Source organism: Polypterus senegalus, chromosome 12, assembly GCF_016835505.1.
Source record: "Polypterus senegalus isolate Bchr_013 chromosome 12, ASM1683550v1, whole genome shotgun sequence".
Taxonomy (NCBI): Eukaryota; Metazoa; Chordata; class Cladistia; order Polypteriformes; family Polypteridae; genus Polypterus; species Polypterus senegalus.
In genome coordinates, this window is record NC_053165.1 from 28,150,016 (window position 1) to 28,167,894 (window position 17,879).

General features: G+C 41.2%; 1 protein-coding gene across 2 annotated transcripts in view; it reads right to left on the reverse strand.

Moving 5' to 3' along the window:
• Positions 1-17,444, reverse strand: part of slc2a11b (solute carrier family 2 member 11b) — a 47,627-nt gene extending 30,183 nt beyond the window's left edge. The window contains exons 1-3 of one of the 2 annotated variants that reach the window (XM_039771152.1): positions 17,263-17,444; positions 2,154-2,252; positions 150-310 (exon numbers count right to left, since the gene is read on the reverse strand). In XM_039771152.1, the coding sequence (XP_039627086.1) occupies positions 150-310; positions 2,154-2,252; positions 17,263-17,355 (353 nt within the window). In that variant the 5' untranslated portion in view covers positions 17,356-17,444. Of the gene's footprint in view, positions 1-149; positions 311-2,153; positions 2,253-17,063 lie in introns of both variants that reach the window. The other variant, XM_039771153.1, reaches the window with a different exon arrangement.
• Between the last annotated feature and the right edge of the window lie 435 nt (positions 17,445-17,879).

The window sequence follows — 17,879 nt, forward strand, 5'->3', positions numbered from 1 at the left end:
TTTGTTAAAACCTGTGTTTTTTATGAAACACTGCTGCATGGCAGTACACTATAATACTTTTAACCAACAATTTCTGTGTTTCAATTGACCTGCATAGACAGCCCCTTCATTAGGGATCATGCATTATGCATAGAGTTTATTTCACCTACCGTCCAAACCGAATGGATAATGTGCCACCAAGTGAGGCGCCGAGGAATCCACCAAGGGTGAAGACGGAGACGATCACAGACCACAGGAGGGTAAGATGGTGTTCACTGATGGGCACACCATGTCTCTGCACCCAGGTCTCATTAATGAAATGCTGTATGGGCTATAAAGTGAACATGAAATTTTCATCAAGTTCAAAATTTTGAATTTTTAGCCATCTGGAAAATTTTTAATTAGGTTTGCTCCCTGGATAACAAACATCAATGTTATTTGTAAATGCATAAACAAATGTGTAAATGATATGTGATAAATACATAAATAATCATGGGGTGGAGTGGTGGCTCTGTGGCTAAGGATCTAAACTGATATCTGGAAGGTTGATGGTTCAAATCCTATTACTGCCAGAAGGGATCCTTCTCTATTGGTCCCTTGAGCAAGGCTCTTAACCTCAAAATTGCTCCAGGGTTGTTGCACAATCGCTGACCCTGCACTCTGACCTCTAAAGGTCAAGAGAAAAAACTATTTTCCCTTGAGAATTAATAAAGTATATCAAATCAAAAACAACAAACAATTATATACACATTTGTAAATCATATGATGAAAAAGTGCACCATATGGTTCAGAAACTGGAAGCAAGCTATAATTTATCTGATTACATTTCAAATTGTTTCTCCTGGGCCTAATGTTTGCCATCTTCCAAGGTAAAGTCATTGATAAAAGAGATCTGAATATTGCAGTGGACTCTCGGGTGGAATCGGCCTCCCGACCATATTGGTGTGTTTCGTGTCTATGCAAAACCCCAGTAAAATGGATGGACAGGGAAAGAATGGCTATCAAATATAAGCTGCCACAAGCTGCCGGGTGACAAGCTGGTTACTGCAGTCCCGAAGTGCTTCCCTGCTGGATGCCATGGACGCTGCTTGAAATAAGCATCCCTATTTGGACCAGGATCTACTTGACCACCCAAGGAGGAAGTGCTCCCTGGGTCCGGCATTAAAAGGAATCACCCTTCTTCATTCAGGGATTGGGGGGTGCAGTGGGTAATTCTGGGGAGGAAGAAGGAGTGGAAAAGAACTGAAGCAAGAGTAAGATGAAAAGAAAGGTGGTGACCATGCTTCAAAGTGTTTACAAACACACAGACAGAAGAGGGATGTGTTGTTGTCTTATTGAGTGAACTCTAACGTATTAAGCTTTGTTATACAAGGCAGAACAAAATCTGAACAGAAAGCCAGTGAACAACAGTACACAACACCAACCAATCAAGCAATCCCAGACTACAACCATGCAGACATCAGTTTTACTTTCATTTCTTGCCAGCCCAGTGTGTCTTCCTCCCTCTGGCTAGCAGCTGAACCCTTTGCAGCTTCAGTCCCTTTCTCCAGCTCTTGCTCTAACTGCCATTCTTCAGCATACACTAGGACTCTCGGTGCCAGACCTCCGTCTTAAACCCACGCTCCTCAACATTCACCTGAACCCTAAGAGGCCACTTGATCACTCCCCACTTCACCATTGAGTTTAATGAGGAATGATCCAACATTGGAGCACAGTTCCCATCACTCCCTCATGGTGCCACTGACCACTTGCCTCCTCACTACCGTGCTGCTTCATACTCCAGATTCTGCCTTTAGTTTCCTTTTCGATCTTTCCCCTCACACCTAAAAAGGCTCCTTTAATGGTTTCATGGGTGAGGAGTCCTAAATACGACCTGCAGAGAGTTAATGAGGAAACTGGAACTAATGAAACTCTCATGTGGAAGTGTGATCAGCCCTTGTTTCCCTATTAATCAACCCTGGGCCACATGACCAAACACAGCCATGTTGCCGATGCTCCACAGTTTTTACTTAAAAATTCCCAATGCCATTGATCACTAACATGCTTCACTACAGCAAATCTGATTTTATATTTCAGTTTGTGGCAACACTCGGAAAGTGAATGCAACTCTGAACTGTCAAGAACTTTAAAATAAGAACTTTTTTTCCAAATCGACAATTTAAATATGCATTTACCTTGGTTGGAGCATTGATGACAGAAATATTATATCCATACTGAAAGGTCCCTCCAATACCAGCAGAGCAGGCCGCCAAGAAAAGTGTCCTGCTGGGAAACTGCAAGTATATACAAAAGAACATTAAGGTGCCCTGCGTTCATGGAAAATCATTCACAAAAAAGATGATCATACCTAAAATACCACCTGCTTTCCTGAGCGGATAGATGATGGCAGTGACTATTACTCACTGTAATGCTATATATTTCATTTTTTTTTTTTTTTTAAATGTTTATAACAAAACAGAAAATAGCTAATGCTCTAACTGCGAAGAAAAATATAATGAGTTCACCCTCAGTTTTAGGCAATCTAATTGCAGATGTGATGAAGAAGAAGAGCAGGAGGTGAGGGCACTGCCTACATCTTTAAAAAGTACCACATTTCAAATTATGCAGTGTGCAATCGATTTTATACTACAAGATTTATGATTTGAAGTGGACACCATTGTCCACATTAATGATAATTGCATGGAACACTGCTCTGTCTCTTTCCTTTGCAGATGTGAGGACATATCAATGTTCTGTCGTAAATATCGTAAAGCCAATTTAAATAGAAAAGGGCCAGCAAATGAAACAACATACAAAATAATCATGCAAAGTTAGGTACTGGAAGATCAAAATCCTAAATCCAAATTTTTTTATCAGGAAAAACTAGAGAAAAGACAGGTTTATTCACAAATAACTAAGTGGAAGAGGCAGATCTTCAATTCAAACACACAGCAATTTTTTCTGTTTATAGTCAATTGTGGCTTTTCAGAAAGTAATTTAATAATATTTTAGCAAAAAAAAGCACATGCTTTGACCATGCAAGTGTGTGTGTGTGTGTATATATATATATTTATTCTGTATGTATTGTGGAACTTGACCCGGACACAGACAAGCAGACACGTTTAAGTCATCCCACACACGTTTATTATACATACTATTTACAAGTTAAGTGCTCACAAACCCCAAGTCCCCAAAGTCCTGGCCAATACCACACAATTACTTCTCTTCTTCAAGTCTCCTCTTTGCCTCCTCCCAGACCTTGTCCTTCTCTCTCCTGACTCCAGTCCCCACATGAAGGGGGGGCGGCCCCTTTTATAAGCATCCAGATGTGCTCCAGCAATCTCCCACCGACACGCCCCAGTGTGGTGGAAATGCCGGCTGCATCCCCAGAAGCACTCCGGGTGTCCCTGCTCCTCTTCCCACCAGCACTTCTGGGTGTGGTGGAAGTGCTGAAGTCCAGGGCTCCCTACAGGGTTGAGCTTCTAAGCTCTGTACCCGTGGTCCCCAGAGCAATCAGGGTGGTCGCCCCCACGTGGTCTGAGGTGGGAGTAAGCCCTATTCCGGGTCGCCCCAGCCACCTGCGACGATATATATATATCTGTATATATAATTAATTGTGAAAATGTATTAGTCAAATTTAAGGATTTGGGTTTTGGGTTCTAACATGAGTCTCAAAGTTCACTTTCTGGATTCACATTTGGAATTCTCCTTGAAAATCTTGGAGCGGTGAGTGAAGAGCATGTTGAAAGATTCCATTAGGGGAAAGAAGGTACCAGAGAACGGTGGGATGTCACTATGATGGTGGACAAGTGTTAGATGATTCATAGGGACACACCAAAAAAACTGTCCAAACAAATGGCTACCAAACAAAGTGACAAAAACTAGAGAAATTATATGGAAGTCAATGAATATGGATTGTTGTTTTCTTCATGTACATATTTAAAAATATCATATTGACTAAATATTTTGTATGTTAAATGGATTTGTATCAATACTGTAAGATCCAATTGTACAGTAGAATATTTACTGTTAATGTTATAATGCATGTAAGCATTTTTTCACTTGTTTAGAATGTCACTCATTTTCTAAACCCACTTTGCTCTGAACAGGTTTGTGGGGGGTCTATCCCAGCTAGCATAGGGTGCGAGACAAGGAACAAACCCTGGACAGAGCGCCAGTCCATCGCAGGGCACACACACACACACCAACCAAGCACACACTAAGACCAATTTAGGATCACCAATTGTGAGCTTCTCATATCTACACAGACAATGGATAATTCTGTTTAACTCCTAAAGCCAACTTGTTATGGAAATTACTTTGTGCTCAACATTATCTGAGCTCAGGTAATAGAATTTTAGTCTGTCTTTTGTTTAGCTAGAAACAGAACTGTTTAATGCACCTTGTTTTCATTGGGATAAGAATGTCATACAGTTTTCTGAGCATTCAGGTGTCATGTCTGCATGTTTGACTTATGAACATAAGTCTGTACATTAAATAGAAAGACTCAAAGAAACATAACACGATATACAGTACAAGCCTTGAACAGAAACATCTTGTATAAGATTTCTTTACTACTGTAAAAACTGTTTTGCTTTGTTTTTTTTCTAAAATATTTAAAAACGGAGACACTTGAAGTGTGGAATTATTTATATACATGTGAGCACAGTAGTGCATATTTTCTGACAAGGCTACACAAGGATACTAAATGCCGATTGAGTGTTTTGTATATGTAGCCAGAGAGAGGCACTCCACATATTTTAAGTCACTAGCAAAATACCCACGCTTCACAGCGGAGAAGTAGTGTGTTAAAGAAGTAATGAAAAAGAAAAGGAAACATTTTGAAAATAACGTAACATGATTGTCAATGTAATTGTTTTGTCACTGTTATGAGTGTTGCTGTCCTATATTATATATATATATATATATATATATATATATATATATATATATATATATATATATATACACACACACATTGGTTGAAAAACTATTTGCCCCCTTCCTGATTTCTTATTCTTTTGCATGTTTGTCACACAAAATGTTTCTGATCATCAAACACATTTAACCATTAGTCAAATATAACACAAGTAAACACAAAATGCAGTTTTTAAATGATGGTTTTATTATTTAGGAGAAAAAATCCAAACCTACATGGCCCTGTGTGAAAAAGTAATTGCCCCTTGTTAAAAAATAACCTAACTGTGGTGTATCACACCTGAGCTCAATTTCCATAGCCACCCCAGGCCTGATTACTGCCACACCTGTTTCAATCAAGAAATCACTTAAATAGGAGCTGCCTGACACAGAGAAGTAGACCAAAAGCACCTCAAAAGCTAGACATCATGCCAAGATCTAAAGAAATTCAGGAACAAATGAGAACAGAAGTAATTGAGATCTATCAGTCTGGTAAAGGTTATAAAGCCATTTCTAAAGCTTTGGGACTCCAGCGAACCACAGTGAGAGCCATTATCCACAAATGGCAAAAACATGGAACAGTGGTGAACCCTCCCATAAGTGGCCGGCCGACCAAAATGACCCCAAGAGCGCAGAGACGACTCATCCGAGAGGTCACAAAAGACCCCAGGACAACGTCTAAAGAACTGCAGGCCTCACTTGCCTCAATTAAGGTCAGTGTTCACGACTCCACCATAAGAAAGAGACTGGGCAAAAACGGCGTAAAAGGAACACAGCATTTCCGAAAAAGAACATCATACCTACAATAAAATATGGTGGTGGTAGTGTGATGGTCTGGGGTTGTTTTGCTGCTTCAGGATCTGGAAGGCTTGCTGTGATATATGGAACCATGAATTCTACTGTCTACCAAAAAATCCTGAAGGAGAATGTCCGGCCATCTATTCGTCAACTCAAGCTGAAGCGATCTTGGGTGCTGCAACAGGACAATGACCCAAAACGCACCAGCAAATCCACCTCTGAATGGCTGAAGAAAAACAAAATGAAGACTTTGGAGTGGCCTAGTCAAAGTCCTGACCTGAATCCAATTGAGATGCTATGGCATGACCTTAAAAAGGCGGTTCATGCTAGAAAACCCTCAAATAAAGCTGAATTACAACAATTCTGCAAAGATGAGTGGGCCAAAATTCCTCCAGAGCGCTGTAAAAGACTCATTGCAAGTTATCGCAAATGCTTGATTGCAGTTATTGCTGCTAAGGGTGGCCCAACCAGTTATTAGGTTCAGGGGGCAATTACTTTTTCACACAGGGCCATGTAGGTTTGGATTTTTTTTTCTCCCTAATTAATAAAAACCATCATTTAAAAACTACATTTTGTGTTTACTTGTGTTATATTTGACTAATGGTTAAATGTGTTTGATGATCAGAAACATTTTGTGTGACAAACATGCAAAAGAATAAGAAATCAGGAAGGGGGCAAATAGTTTTTCACACCACTGTATATACACACACACACCTATATGCATTATATATACACACACATACATACATACATACATACACACACACACACATTTATAATTTGTGTGTGTGTATATATATATATATATATTGTAATAGAATAAGATGCTTCTCGCACCCTTGTACCCTCAGACTATACGTCAGACACCAGGTAAAATCCAATGATGATATTTTATTATAATAATAAAGTGCACAAAGCACGCTCCTCTCCACAATTCTTCAATAAACAATAAATCACAAATACAATAAACCAATCCTCCACTCCCAGACGCTTAGCCACCCTGCCTCCCAACTCAGCTCATCGTCTGGGAGCTCCCACAGTCCTTTTATATTCCCTGACCCGGAGGTGTTCCTTCCCAACAGTCCACAAGTCCTTATTCCTTCCGGGTCAGGGTAAATAATGTTTTTTCTCACCCCGAAGCCCGTCGCTCTTCCTATGACGAACTTCCGGGTCATAGGGCATGAAGAACTCTTCGGTCCTCCCTGCAGCTCCCTCTCGTGGCCCCCATGGCATCCAGCAGGGCGGTGCATAAAAACTACATGGTCCATAATACCCTGCTGGTCTTCTGGGGACCTCCATGCTGCAAGGAGGGCTCCACCTGGCGGCTTGGGGGTATTGGCCGGGGTACATGGCTGGCCATATCTTACAATATATATATATATATATATATATATATATATATATATATATATATATATATATGTGTCTATATGTGTCTATATGTGTGTGTATGGCTTTGGTCACTGAGTGCAAGGGAAAAAAAATAAAATGTAGTCTAAGTTATTAAACAGTAAAACATTAAGGTTTTAAGAAGTAAAGATACATTGAGCACTACTGGAGTGGCTTCAGGTAAACCACATCTTAAAGACGGTATAACACAACAGGTAAGTAGTACGAACAGCAGCTAAAATGTATATGAATCATCTCTCGGTAGTAGATCCCTTTTGAAAGGTGCTACACGACGGCTGTGGTATAGAAATTATATTTTCTATGTGAACGTCCAAATTTCTGCCTCTGGTGATGTGCCTTACCGGCATTACCTGCAATGAAAGAAAATTTTTTTTGTGTCCTCTGCAGTGTTAAGAGAGAAAAGCTTTGGTTTGGGATAAAAGGAAAAAAGGTGTAAAGAAAGGAAACTTGCCTTTTTCTTTTATCGTATACGTGCAAAAGAAAGTGCGAAGCACCTTAATATTAGTTTGCCGTGGTCTAGAAAAGGGATCCCGTGTTTGCAGTTGTCTGGGCTATAGCTCATGGGAAGGAGGAAAAAATTAAAAGTGTTTACTTTCACTTAAGGCAGAAGCGCAGTCAACGTCTCAAAGGCCGGCACAGCTATGCGCACGTGCTGGCTGCCCGACTTTTATAGTATTTTTGCAGTGCAGGAAACGCCACTTTTTGCAGACACGTTCACGTGATCAAAACGTCTCCGCGCTCTTTAGAGGTCTTGCTTGTTCTCTGCTTTTTGCGTTCATAGTCAGTTCACGTGAGCCGCTCGGAGTACATGCATCGAAGCATCTGAGCCATGCCTGCGCTATCTCGTGCGATCTTGCGATGTCCACAGCTGTATTTAATGTTAGCTAAGACCCGGCACTTAAAAGTTTCTCTCGCAGTTTCGCTGAGTTTGTGTCAAACACCACCCTGACCATCTCATCTTCGTCTGAATATTTAGTGGCAGAGTGTTTCTATTGGATTGCCGCTGAGGGACAGCCTTATATGGGCAGGCACTCAATTACGTGGGAGGCGTGATGATGCGAGACGCAAGACGCATCTCCGCCTCCCACGGCCATCGATTTGCAGTCTATTACAGTATATGGACGAAAAAATAGGTTCCAGTTATGACCATTACGCGTAGAATTTCGAAATGTAACCTGCCCAACTTTTGTAAGTAAGATGTAAGGAATGAGCCTGCCAAATTTCAGCCTTCCACCTACACGGGAAGTTGAAGAATTAGTGATGAGTGATGAATCAGTCAGTCAGTGAGGGCTTTGCCTTTTATTAGTATAGATAAAGTGCTCCATTGCCACTGTAAAGTTTTCAACATTTCAAGTATATATAAATGAATTAAATTCCTTCACTTCTAGTGCTTTGAGAAGAAGAATAAACTTCAAATGACCAGTTACAAAGGCATGGTATAATAGAGAGAGGTTTGGCCACAGTGCTTCATCAAACTGCATGTTTTAAGCTGAACATCTGGAAGTGAGGCAAAGGAATATTTATAGGACATACAGTAAGCGTTTTAATGGCTTTTTAATTTGGGTTTAGTTAACAGTTGCTGCTGGATCATTTTACTGTCTGGCCATTTTTTATATAGTTGTTAGAAAAATCAATAAGGACAATAAGTATACAGTTTAAATGTAACCAAACACAAAAACACACGCTGCAGCTCTCTTTTTTTATGAAGACCAAGTGTCCGTAACAAAACAGCACGTCACAGCCCTACATGCACATTTCTTTCTCCCTGCTTGTGACCGACATGTGCAAGATCATGTGAAACTCTGTGTGGCCAGTTTCATTGGTGTCTTTTAGTAGACACATTTCTGCAGGCACTTTATTATCAGGACAGCTTTTAAACTATTGTATTATACTGACCTTTTCAAAAGTACAGCAATTCTCTAAAAGAAAATCAATTTAAGTTGCCATGGCTAATCTTCATTCTCTAAAGCCACTGCATTTACACACCTTCACAGAAACAGACATCTAAAATCAATATACGCCAACTTTAATGTTATATTTGTTAGTGTAAGCACATATTATAGTTTTAATATTAAAAAGGCCGTGAGGTGGTGCAGCATCTACGTTAGACACTATGCGTCTGCCCAGTGATCCGACTGCAAGTGAGTAGACCAACTTCTTTGTACTGGTCTCTTGGCTGTTTTCTTTCACTAAACTGATGCTGTAAACACTGTTCTGAGACTCTCGCCCCATGGCTACCGCACAATACCCTTGCAAACTGCCTCATCCTTTGCGTACACATTTTTACCGCCAGCCCTGCTTCACATGACTTATCTGGGGTCAGTGGCAACTCGATCTTCCACACTTTTTTTTTTGCTCCATAGGCACCCCAGGCCCAGCCCCAGACCCCATTGTACTAATGCAACAAATGGCATCCCAGATCAGCACTCTCCAGCATCTCCACTAAGAAGGCAAATAAGTCCATTACAGGGCTTTGCTAGGTCAGATGGTAGGTCTAGTCTGCATCATCCTCATGACACCAATGTAGCACCAGTGCCAAGTGCCATATTGGATTCTCTTGCTCTTTACATGGCTCTTTTAGGTAGTTGTCTATCCTTAAAAGGACTGCTCCTTGTTGGCAGAAAACCAAATGTTGTCTAATTTTCCCTTTTCTATAAAGTCACCAAATTTCAATTAAACCCATCAAGGCATGTATGAAATGTTGGGGGTATTTAGTTTTACTATTGTTGAGGGGAGGGGGGATTACCCCTAAATATTGATATATCAAAGTGTCCTTTCTTAGTGGATACCTGCTGCCCTAGGCATACAATTCTGCTAAACTGTAGTTTTTTAACTAAACAGGAAATAGTGTTTTTGTTGATGAGTGAGTGAGTTTACTTTGTATTATATATTGATATTTTCTTATTGTGAGCCATATATCAGTATAATATTGGTAAACCCCCCTCACTATACTGTGATGATCTTGACCTTCCTATAAGCACAAGACTCTCAAAGTATTTCAAAATTCCCTTAAGGAGGGGGATGTCCAACCCCAGCAAGTCACAAAAAGAGACCAACAAGGAATCTTCATAGATATAAAGATTAACTGTCACAAAAGTGAAGCTCTGAAGAACACAAAAGGAGATGATTGAATAGGCACTCAGTTAACAAATACACAATATAAAAAATGGTTGAAAGAAGATGGCAAAAGTGGCCCAAAATATCCAGAAATGCGGAAAAGCACAAAGTAAACAGAAATCCAACAAAACTCCCCAATGCTAAAGTGATCAATGAACCACAAGGGACTGTGGGAGTTTCACAGCCTTTACAGGGCTTAGTGCAGTCCCTTGTAGTAATAGGCAGGTGGCCCAGCCTCATGGGGAACCACCCACAAGACACAAAGAACATAACAGAACAAGCATTGATACATAAAAACTAAATCACTAACAATATTAACATTAACAAAAGAATCAAAACTAAACAAAAACAAAAACAGCTGAAACACAACATATACCTGGTTGTTACATAAATTAATAATACTGTGGTAGGCCTGATCTCTAACAACAATGAGCAGGTTTACCTAAATGAAACAATGGTGTCAGGCCAACACTCTGGTACTGAAAGTCAGTAAGACAAAGGAGCTGATTGTGGACTTTGGGTGGAAGCAGCAGAGGAACTACTACCCCCTGAGTATTAACAGCTCTGACAGGAAGTATCATCACCTAGTTTGGGGACGACACACAGCAGGACTGCAAGTCTGCAGCGGGTGGTGCGGTCAGCTGAACACATCACAGGGTGGGCACCTACCAACCCCCAGGACATCTACGCCGAGTGCTGTGAAACCAGGGCAAGGAAATTTATCTACATCACCAGCAGTCCATTTCGGTGCTGTGGTTGGGTAAACGGTAAGTCCAGTTCATGAACTATGTGGGGGATATCTGTCCACAGTCCATCCACATGATGAATGAGGACAGTGTCTAGAAATACATGATGGCCCATTGTTAACTCTTGAACATTAAGTTACATCATCTATTTAGTTATTATCATTAATGACATATTTATAAATATACTAATGACTTTTGAATTTATAAAGTTATGCATTGCTATTGTTGCTTTACAGTCATCTCAAGGCAGTCATAGCAGCTAAGCATCTCACTGCATATTGTACTGTATGTATAATTCATATGTGACAAATATAATCTGATTTACTTTCTCTTTTTGAAAATACATGCAGCGTGGTAACCATGCGGCATTTCTCTTCTGACAGCATATTACAAAGCTGTACTGGTGAACAGTTACTGTATAAAAATCCATATGTTTACATAGATGCAGCCCAAAAGTGTACCTGTAAGAGATAAAGTACAACACATCTCCAGTGGTAATGAAGTGACACTGATAGCCACAAAGTGCAAACCACCCGACAGACAGACAGACAGACTTCTCCAGCCTGTGCAAAGAATGCTGCCATGCGTGGCTACGAGAATCAGTGCATAATAAGCCTTGTGTTGCAGCTTTTTAGTACAATCTACAAACCATGAATAATGAATTATCCTTTTCAGAAATAATTAGAGATAATATCACAAATGTATTTTTGTACTGTTACATGCAGGAGACTCTACATTGAAGGAATCAATAAAAGCAAGCCCGCCGGCTGAACCACAGACAGCCAGGTCTTATAATGACTGGCTTATAGACAAGAACAGCATTTAAAAGTTAAATCACAAGTGCTCTTCTTTACTGCTGTCTGCGGCATTATCTCTCTCCTGAAGACATCAATGCAGACTGTGCCTTTGGCAGTTTGGAAAGGGTCCTACTGCCGTACATTTAAAGATATCTTTAATTGGGTTTTTGAGTACAAATATAAACTACCAGCCGTCCCACAGCGTAGTATACGCCGTATAATTATTTATTGATAGGTGAACACTTCCTGATAGACACAGCTGTCCAAATGGGGTGGGTTTGAGGATATGACTGTGAGTGAATGAAAAGATTGAACTCTGGAGAAAGCAACATACAATTGTCTGTGACTGAAAACTAGTTTTGGCAGATACTGGCAAATCTTTTTGAAAGTTTGGCCCTGTGCCTTGTTAATTGTCATTGCAAAGGCTAATCTAACAGGAAACTGTCTGCGTGTAAAAGTAAAAGGCAAATTTGAATCTGATGGGGTCTGGGAAATCCAGGGAATTGTGAGGTAGCAGCTGCGATAGTTTTACACTCCAGTACATTGCGGTGAATGCTGGTAACAGTGAGTCTAGTGCCATTACAGAGACCTCTTGCTGGCAGGAGGTTTCTGAGAAGCATGGCGACTGAATCAATTTTAATTTTGAGTTTATGCAGAGGCATGCCAGTGCGAGTAAGACTGTTAAGAAATTCTTTGGGGAATGAAAGTTGATCTGCGGGATCGTCTGTGACGATGGAGTCAATGCCGGTGAAAGTTACTTCGTCGGTAGGGATAAGTTTCAGTACTTGTTCATTAAGGTGTAACGAGTCTTCATTGGTGACGCTTAATATAGCTCACGTACCGAGTTGTTCCGGAGTGATAGCTGAGAAGCCGATGCCTCGAGAGAGAGGGTGGACGCGGGAGGAGGGTTAGAGTTGGCGGTCGGGGCTCTGTCGTGTGTACCCCATGGTCGGGCAACTTGGTCGATTTATATATAGAAAAGTAGCCGGAACCGAAAAGAACAATAAAAAGTCAATGTGGCTCAGAGGTGCATGTGGACTGTAGCAGAGACCAAAGCAACTGAGGATGTGTTTGGTGAGGTGTTGGGGGCGAGCGCATGAGCAGGCAGTGCACATGCCTCAAGAGCGAGGGTGGATGCTGGAGGAGGGTTAGAGTTGGCGGGTGGGGCTCTGTCATGTGTATCCCATAGTCTTAGAGATGGTGGGCGGGGCTCTGCAAGATGGCGGGCGTAGCTCTGCCATGCGTATCCCATGGTCTCTGTCGTGCGTACCCCATGGTCGGGCAACTTAGTCAATTTTATATATATATATATATATATATATATATATAGATATTCTGCGATGGGCTGGCGCCCTGCCCGGGGTTTGTTTCCTGCCTTGCGCCCTGTGTTGGCTGGGATTGGCTCCAGCAGACCCCCGTGACTCTGTAGTTAGGATATAGCGGGTTGGATAATGGATGAATGGATAAACTATATGATTGCTGACTTTGTGGCTAGAAAGAGCCATCTGGAGCCTTAAGTTGAGGGCAAAAAACAATGCAGTGAAAAAAATATAAATGTTAGGACTTATTAGCGAAGAGATTCAGATCAAAGGGTTACACTTACAAAAATTCTCAAATGACTTGCCCATCATAGGCTGCATTAAAAAAAGGGGATGTGTCGGAGTACAGGAGGCTTGTGGAGGACTTTGTGTTGTGGTGTAGGGAGAACTACCTGCAACTCAACATCAAGACAATAGAGCTGGTGGTGGACTTTCAGTATGCCAAAGAGCCTCTGAAACCAGTCACCATTCAGGGGGGAGGACATGGAAGTGGTACAGAGCTACAAGTACCTTGGGTTTCATATAAACAACAAATTGGACTGGTCTGACAGCACAATGGTGGTGTACAAGAAGGGCCAGTGCAGACTGTACTTGCAGACTAGGTCTTTTGATATGTGCAGTAGGCTTCTAAAAATGTTCTACCAGTCCGTAGTAGCCAGTGTGGTGTTCTGTGCTGTGGTCTCCTGGTGATGCAGCTTGAGCTCAAAGGACACACAATGCCAGAAAAAAATCTTATTAGGAAAGTTTGCTCCATCACAGGGCAAACCCTGGAAATACTGGAAGCAAAACTGGGTGCAATCTTGAAAAATCCCCTTCATCACGAACTCTAATGGAGCACTTTTAGTCTTGGACTTTTCCCTCCCTGATGTGCTAAGAAGCACCTCTGAGGGTCTTTTCAGCCCACTGCTATCAGGCAATTTAGTGCTTACTCCTGACATCCCGAACTATAAAACTTAAGATTCTTTAAGTTCATCTTGCAATTTTTTGTGATATACATTTATTCATTTGTCTATCTATCGATTGATTGTATACTGAGTCTGTTTTTTTTTTTTTTTTTTATGTTTCCACTGCAGTATGCATCTAAATACCACTTAATAAATTTTATCTAATCTAGTAAAGTTCTTATTGCTTGCAAGCCAATCCACTTTTGAGAGCAGTGAAGCAGACAGTAATTTGGGGAATTAACAGTTTCTTCCACATCAAGGACATGCATGTCATGCTGGTTTAGGTTCACTGGTGACTCTGAATGCCCTGTCATGAATAGGCTTGGCTATGTGAGGGAATGTGTCTTGTGACAAACTGGCATCCCATCCACCCCTGCTGGCAGAATATTCTCAGGCTACCCACCAAACTAACTATGAAAAAGAAAATCTTCAAACCATTTAGAGAATAGAAGTTAGTACTCTAAAATATAAGTCGTCAAAGCTAATAATAATCGACTATGTCAGATCTAAACCTAACCACCCATTAAGGCAGGGGTGTCAGACTCTCAACAGAGGGCCACAGTAACTGCAGGTTTCACTTCCCTCCACTTTGTTCACTGCCAGCTAATAACTACTGATAATAAAACACCTAAATTTTAACGGACTTGCTTTTTAAGTCTCATAACCATAAATTGATTCTGCTTTCTTTAACCAGCAGCTAAACAATCATGAGATGCATAGCTAAATTTAGGATTTCATACTCAGCACCTGGTGAACCACCATTTTCATTTTAATCTCTTAATTAGAAGCAAATTTATACTGCTAATAAAACACATTATTTAATTCTATGGCCTCTTAGTCCTTTCCGTCTTCCACACCAGACATTTCCAAATCTGTTGGTTTTCTTTTTTTTTTCCCTGAGATCACCACTCAAAATGTTTTCAGGGCCAGGGAAGCTTGATATTTCTCGGGCCTTCTTTTTCTTGAGAGAAAAAAAAAAAAAATTAATGAACACTTCTGAATGTTAAAAACCAAGTCAAGTAAAATTAATGCAAAAGCAGTAGTAACTGGGTACTGATTAGAAAAGTGATGGTAACGAAAAGCTGAAGCCACTGCAGCCCTCCAAGATCGGAGCTTGACATCCCTGCTTTAACGGCATCAGGACAGGCATCCCGTTTAGGAATGGCTCCAGTTATATGCTTTGCCATGCACTAGACACGAGAACATGCCAGCCTCATGCAGACCCTAACGCCATGAGGCAGGAATGACAGCGCTACATCACCACTATGCTGGTGTTAAAATATCTCTACCAAACTTTAACCTGAGTAAAACTAAATGTTTATTTTTTTCATTAGTTTGACTATGAAGTCATTTGCTGTACAAGTTCGACTTGATTGCATGCTATGTTATTTTCTTCCAATTAAATAAAAAAAAACTAAATGCCTATAATTCTTTTAGATCTTATCAATTGATTGCATGTTACGTGTGTGATTAACCTGTCCCTCACTAGCTGTCACTGGAAAACCGCAGTACATGCGTACAGGCAATCTCTTTGTGAAATAATATCTTACTTTTGTAAAATAATTCAATAATTACTCTAAAATCACACAATAATGAAATACTTCTGCAAAATAATGCATGAACAGCTCACATAGGGTGCAAAGCAGGAACAAACCCTGGAGAGGGTGCCAACACATTTCAGGGCAAACACACACACACACACACACATACATACACAAGGGTCAAATTAGGATCACCAAATCATCTAACCTGCATCTTTGGACTGTGTGAGAAAACCAGAGCACCTGGATTAAATCCACACAAACACAGGAAGGACAATCAATTATTGCAAAATCAGAAAATACTTTTGCAAAATAACAGTATTTTTTTGGAGGTGTGTGTGAATAAGCTTCCATACCTTGCATGAACAGATGGCATGCAGAAACTAATGCTGGGCAGCAATGGGGAACCAGTCCATCACAGGTCACCCTCAAGTGCATCCAATAAAGCCTGTAAATGCCTGGGATGTTGGAGAACATTCAAAGTGGTGGAGGAAAACCAACAGGGCACAGAGAGCTCGAGCAAGCTCTACACAGAATGTGCCAGGCCTGGGATTCAAATTCAGATGCTTGGAGCTGTAAGGAAGATTTCCATTTCCTGTACTTACTTTTATTTAGTTTTATACTGCTATTACTATTTTGTATCCAATGTTGTGTGTTTGATCACATTTACCCTGCTGCTCATCTTTAATTTCTCTAAAGTGCTTTGAACATGGAAAAGGCGCTATATAAATGTATTACTATTACTTGGTAACCAATGTGCAGTGGTTCCACCTTAATTCAGTTTAATTTTCAAATGAATCAATGCATTTGTTTTCCGGCTGAAACAATTATGAAGTCATGCGTAAATATTCCTATTACTCGGTGCGTGGCAGGCGCAGTTAGTTTGGGACTTTATGGTCTACTTGCACCCGTCCTCGTTTGTGGGTTACGCGTGCATGTCGAGTGTTAAATGCAAAAATGACAACAACAAAAATAATAGTAAAGCTCGTTATCGTATATTACAAGGCGATTTGTTCTTAAAATTTTGAACTAAAATCTGTCCGATCTGTCTCGATTCCCCCCCATTAAAAGAGTGTTTTACTCGGCTATTGTTGTTTTACGCTTTTTCACTTAAAAAGTGCATATCTGCAGATGACATGAGGATGATCACTTCGAATTCTAAAAAAAAAAAAATAACGGAACATAAATCGTGCGCTCTTTTTATTATTGTTAAAGTTTCCATCCCCCTCCCTCCCCACTTTTCTCTCGTGCCCGTTTCGGTTCAATTCAGAGTGGAAGATCCCGCTGCTTACACAGAGGTACCCGCCTTCCTTTCTGCTATTTATTTATTTGATTTTATTTATTTATTGGTTTTTTTTTTTTCTTTGTTGTACTGGACCAGAAATACGCGCTACAAGTTGCGGGTCTGACCGCTTCGCTTCTCCCAGCTCTCGCCCTGCTTATCCGCTCGCAACAACACACGAAACCCGCAGCGTGCTGGCAGTGTCGATGAGCCAGCGAGGTTCCCTCCACTTACCGGTGCTCTCTTGGCTCCCTTGTGCGCTTTCAGCAACAGCTCGCGCTCCATGTCTCAAGAGGAGTCTCGGCGGCTCGTTAAGAACGCGCGAGGGGAGGGCCGAAAGCTCCTCCGAGGAAATTTTATTAGGCACGGTTGGTGGCTGCGGCCGGGCTGTTTTTAAAAAGTCGCTCCTCCGCGTCCACTTGTGCAGAGTTACCTTCGAGCTCCGCGTTTGTTTCACCCTCTCCCTTCCAGGGTCGGTCTCGGTCTTCGTCTTGGTCCCGGTCCTGTCCACGTAAACGACTTCCATCGCAGGTGCACACAGGCGGTCATGCTACTTAAGAGTCTGAGAAAATTACAGTTAAAAGCGTAAACTCCACCTTTTCTTGGTCTCGGCCCCAAAAGAAAGTATATCAAGCAAATGAAAGTGCGCATGCCTGACTGCTGCTTGTCAGTTTGATGTGACTTCGGGGTGCACTTGTTAGCACATGACCACTTTGAGGGCATCTTCAGAAAACAGAGCTCAGGCACAGGAATGAAAAGAATACAGTACAGTATTTATTAGTGAGTTGTTGGTGTGGCTTCAGCAGATCAGCCCAAAGCGTTTGGAAAAAACCACACAACCACAGCAACTTGAGTTCAACTCATCCTGTGTGGCGTGGGCATGTTCTCCCAATGGTCATGTAAGGACCCTTCTACATCCAAAAGACATGTTAGGTTGGCTGATGACTAGAACAAGTGAGGCCCCCTATACCTGGCAAGGGGTGGAGCTAGGAAACAATTTGGGGAGTGAGAAAGTACATGAATCACAATTAGTGTTATTAGTGGTGGACC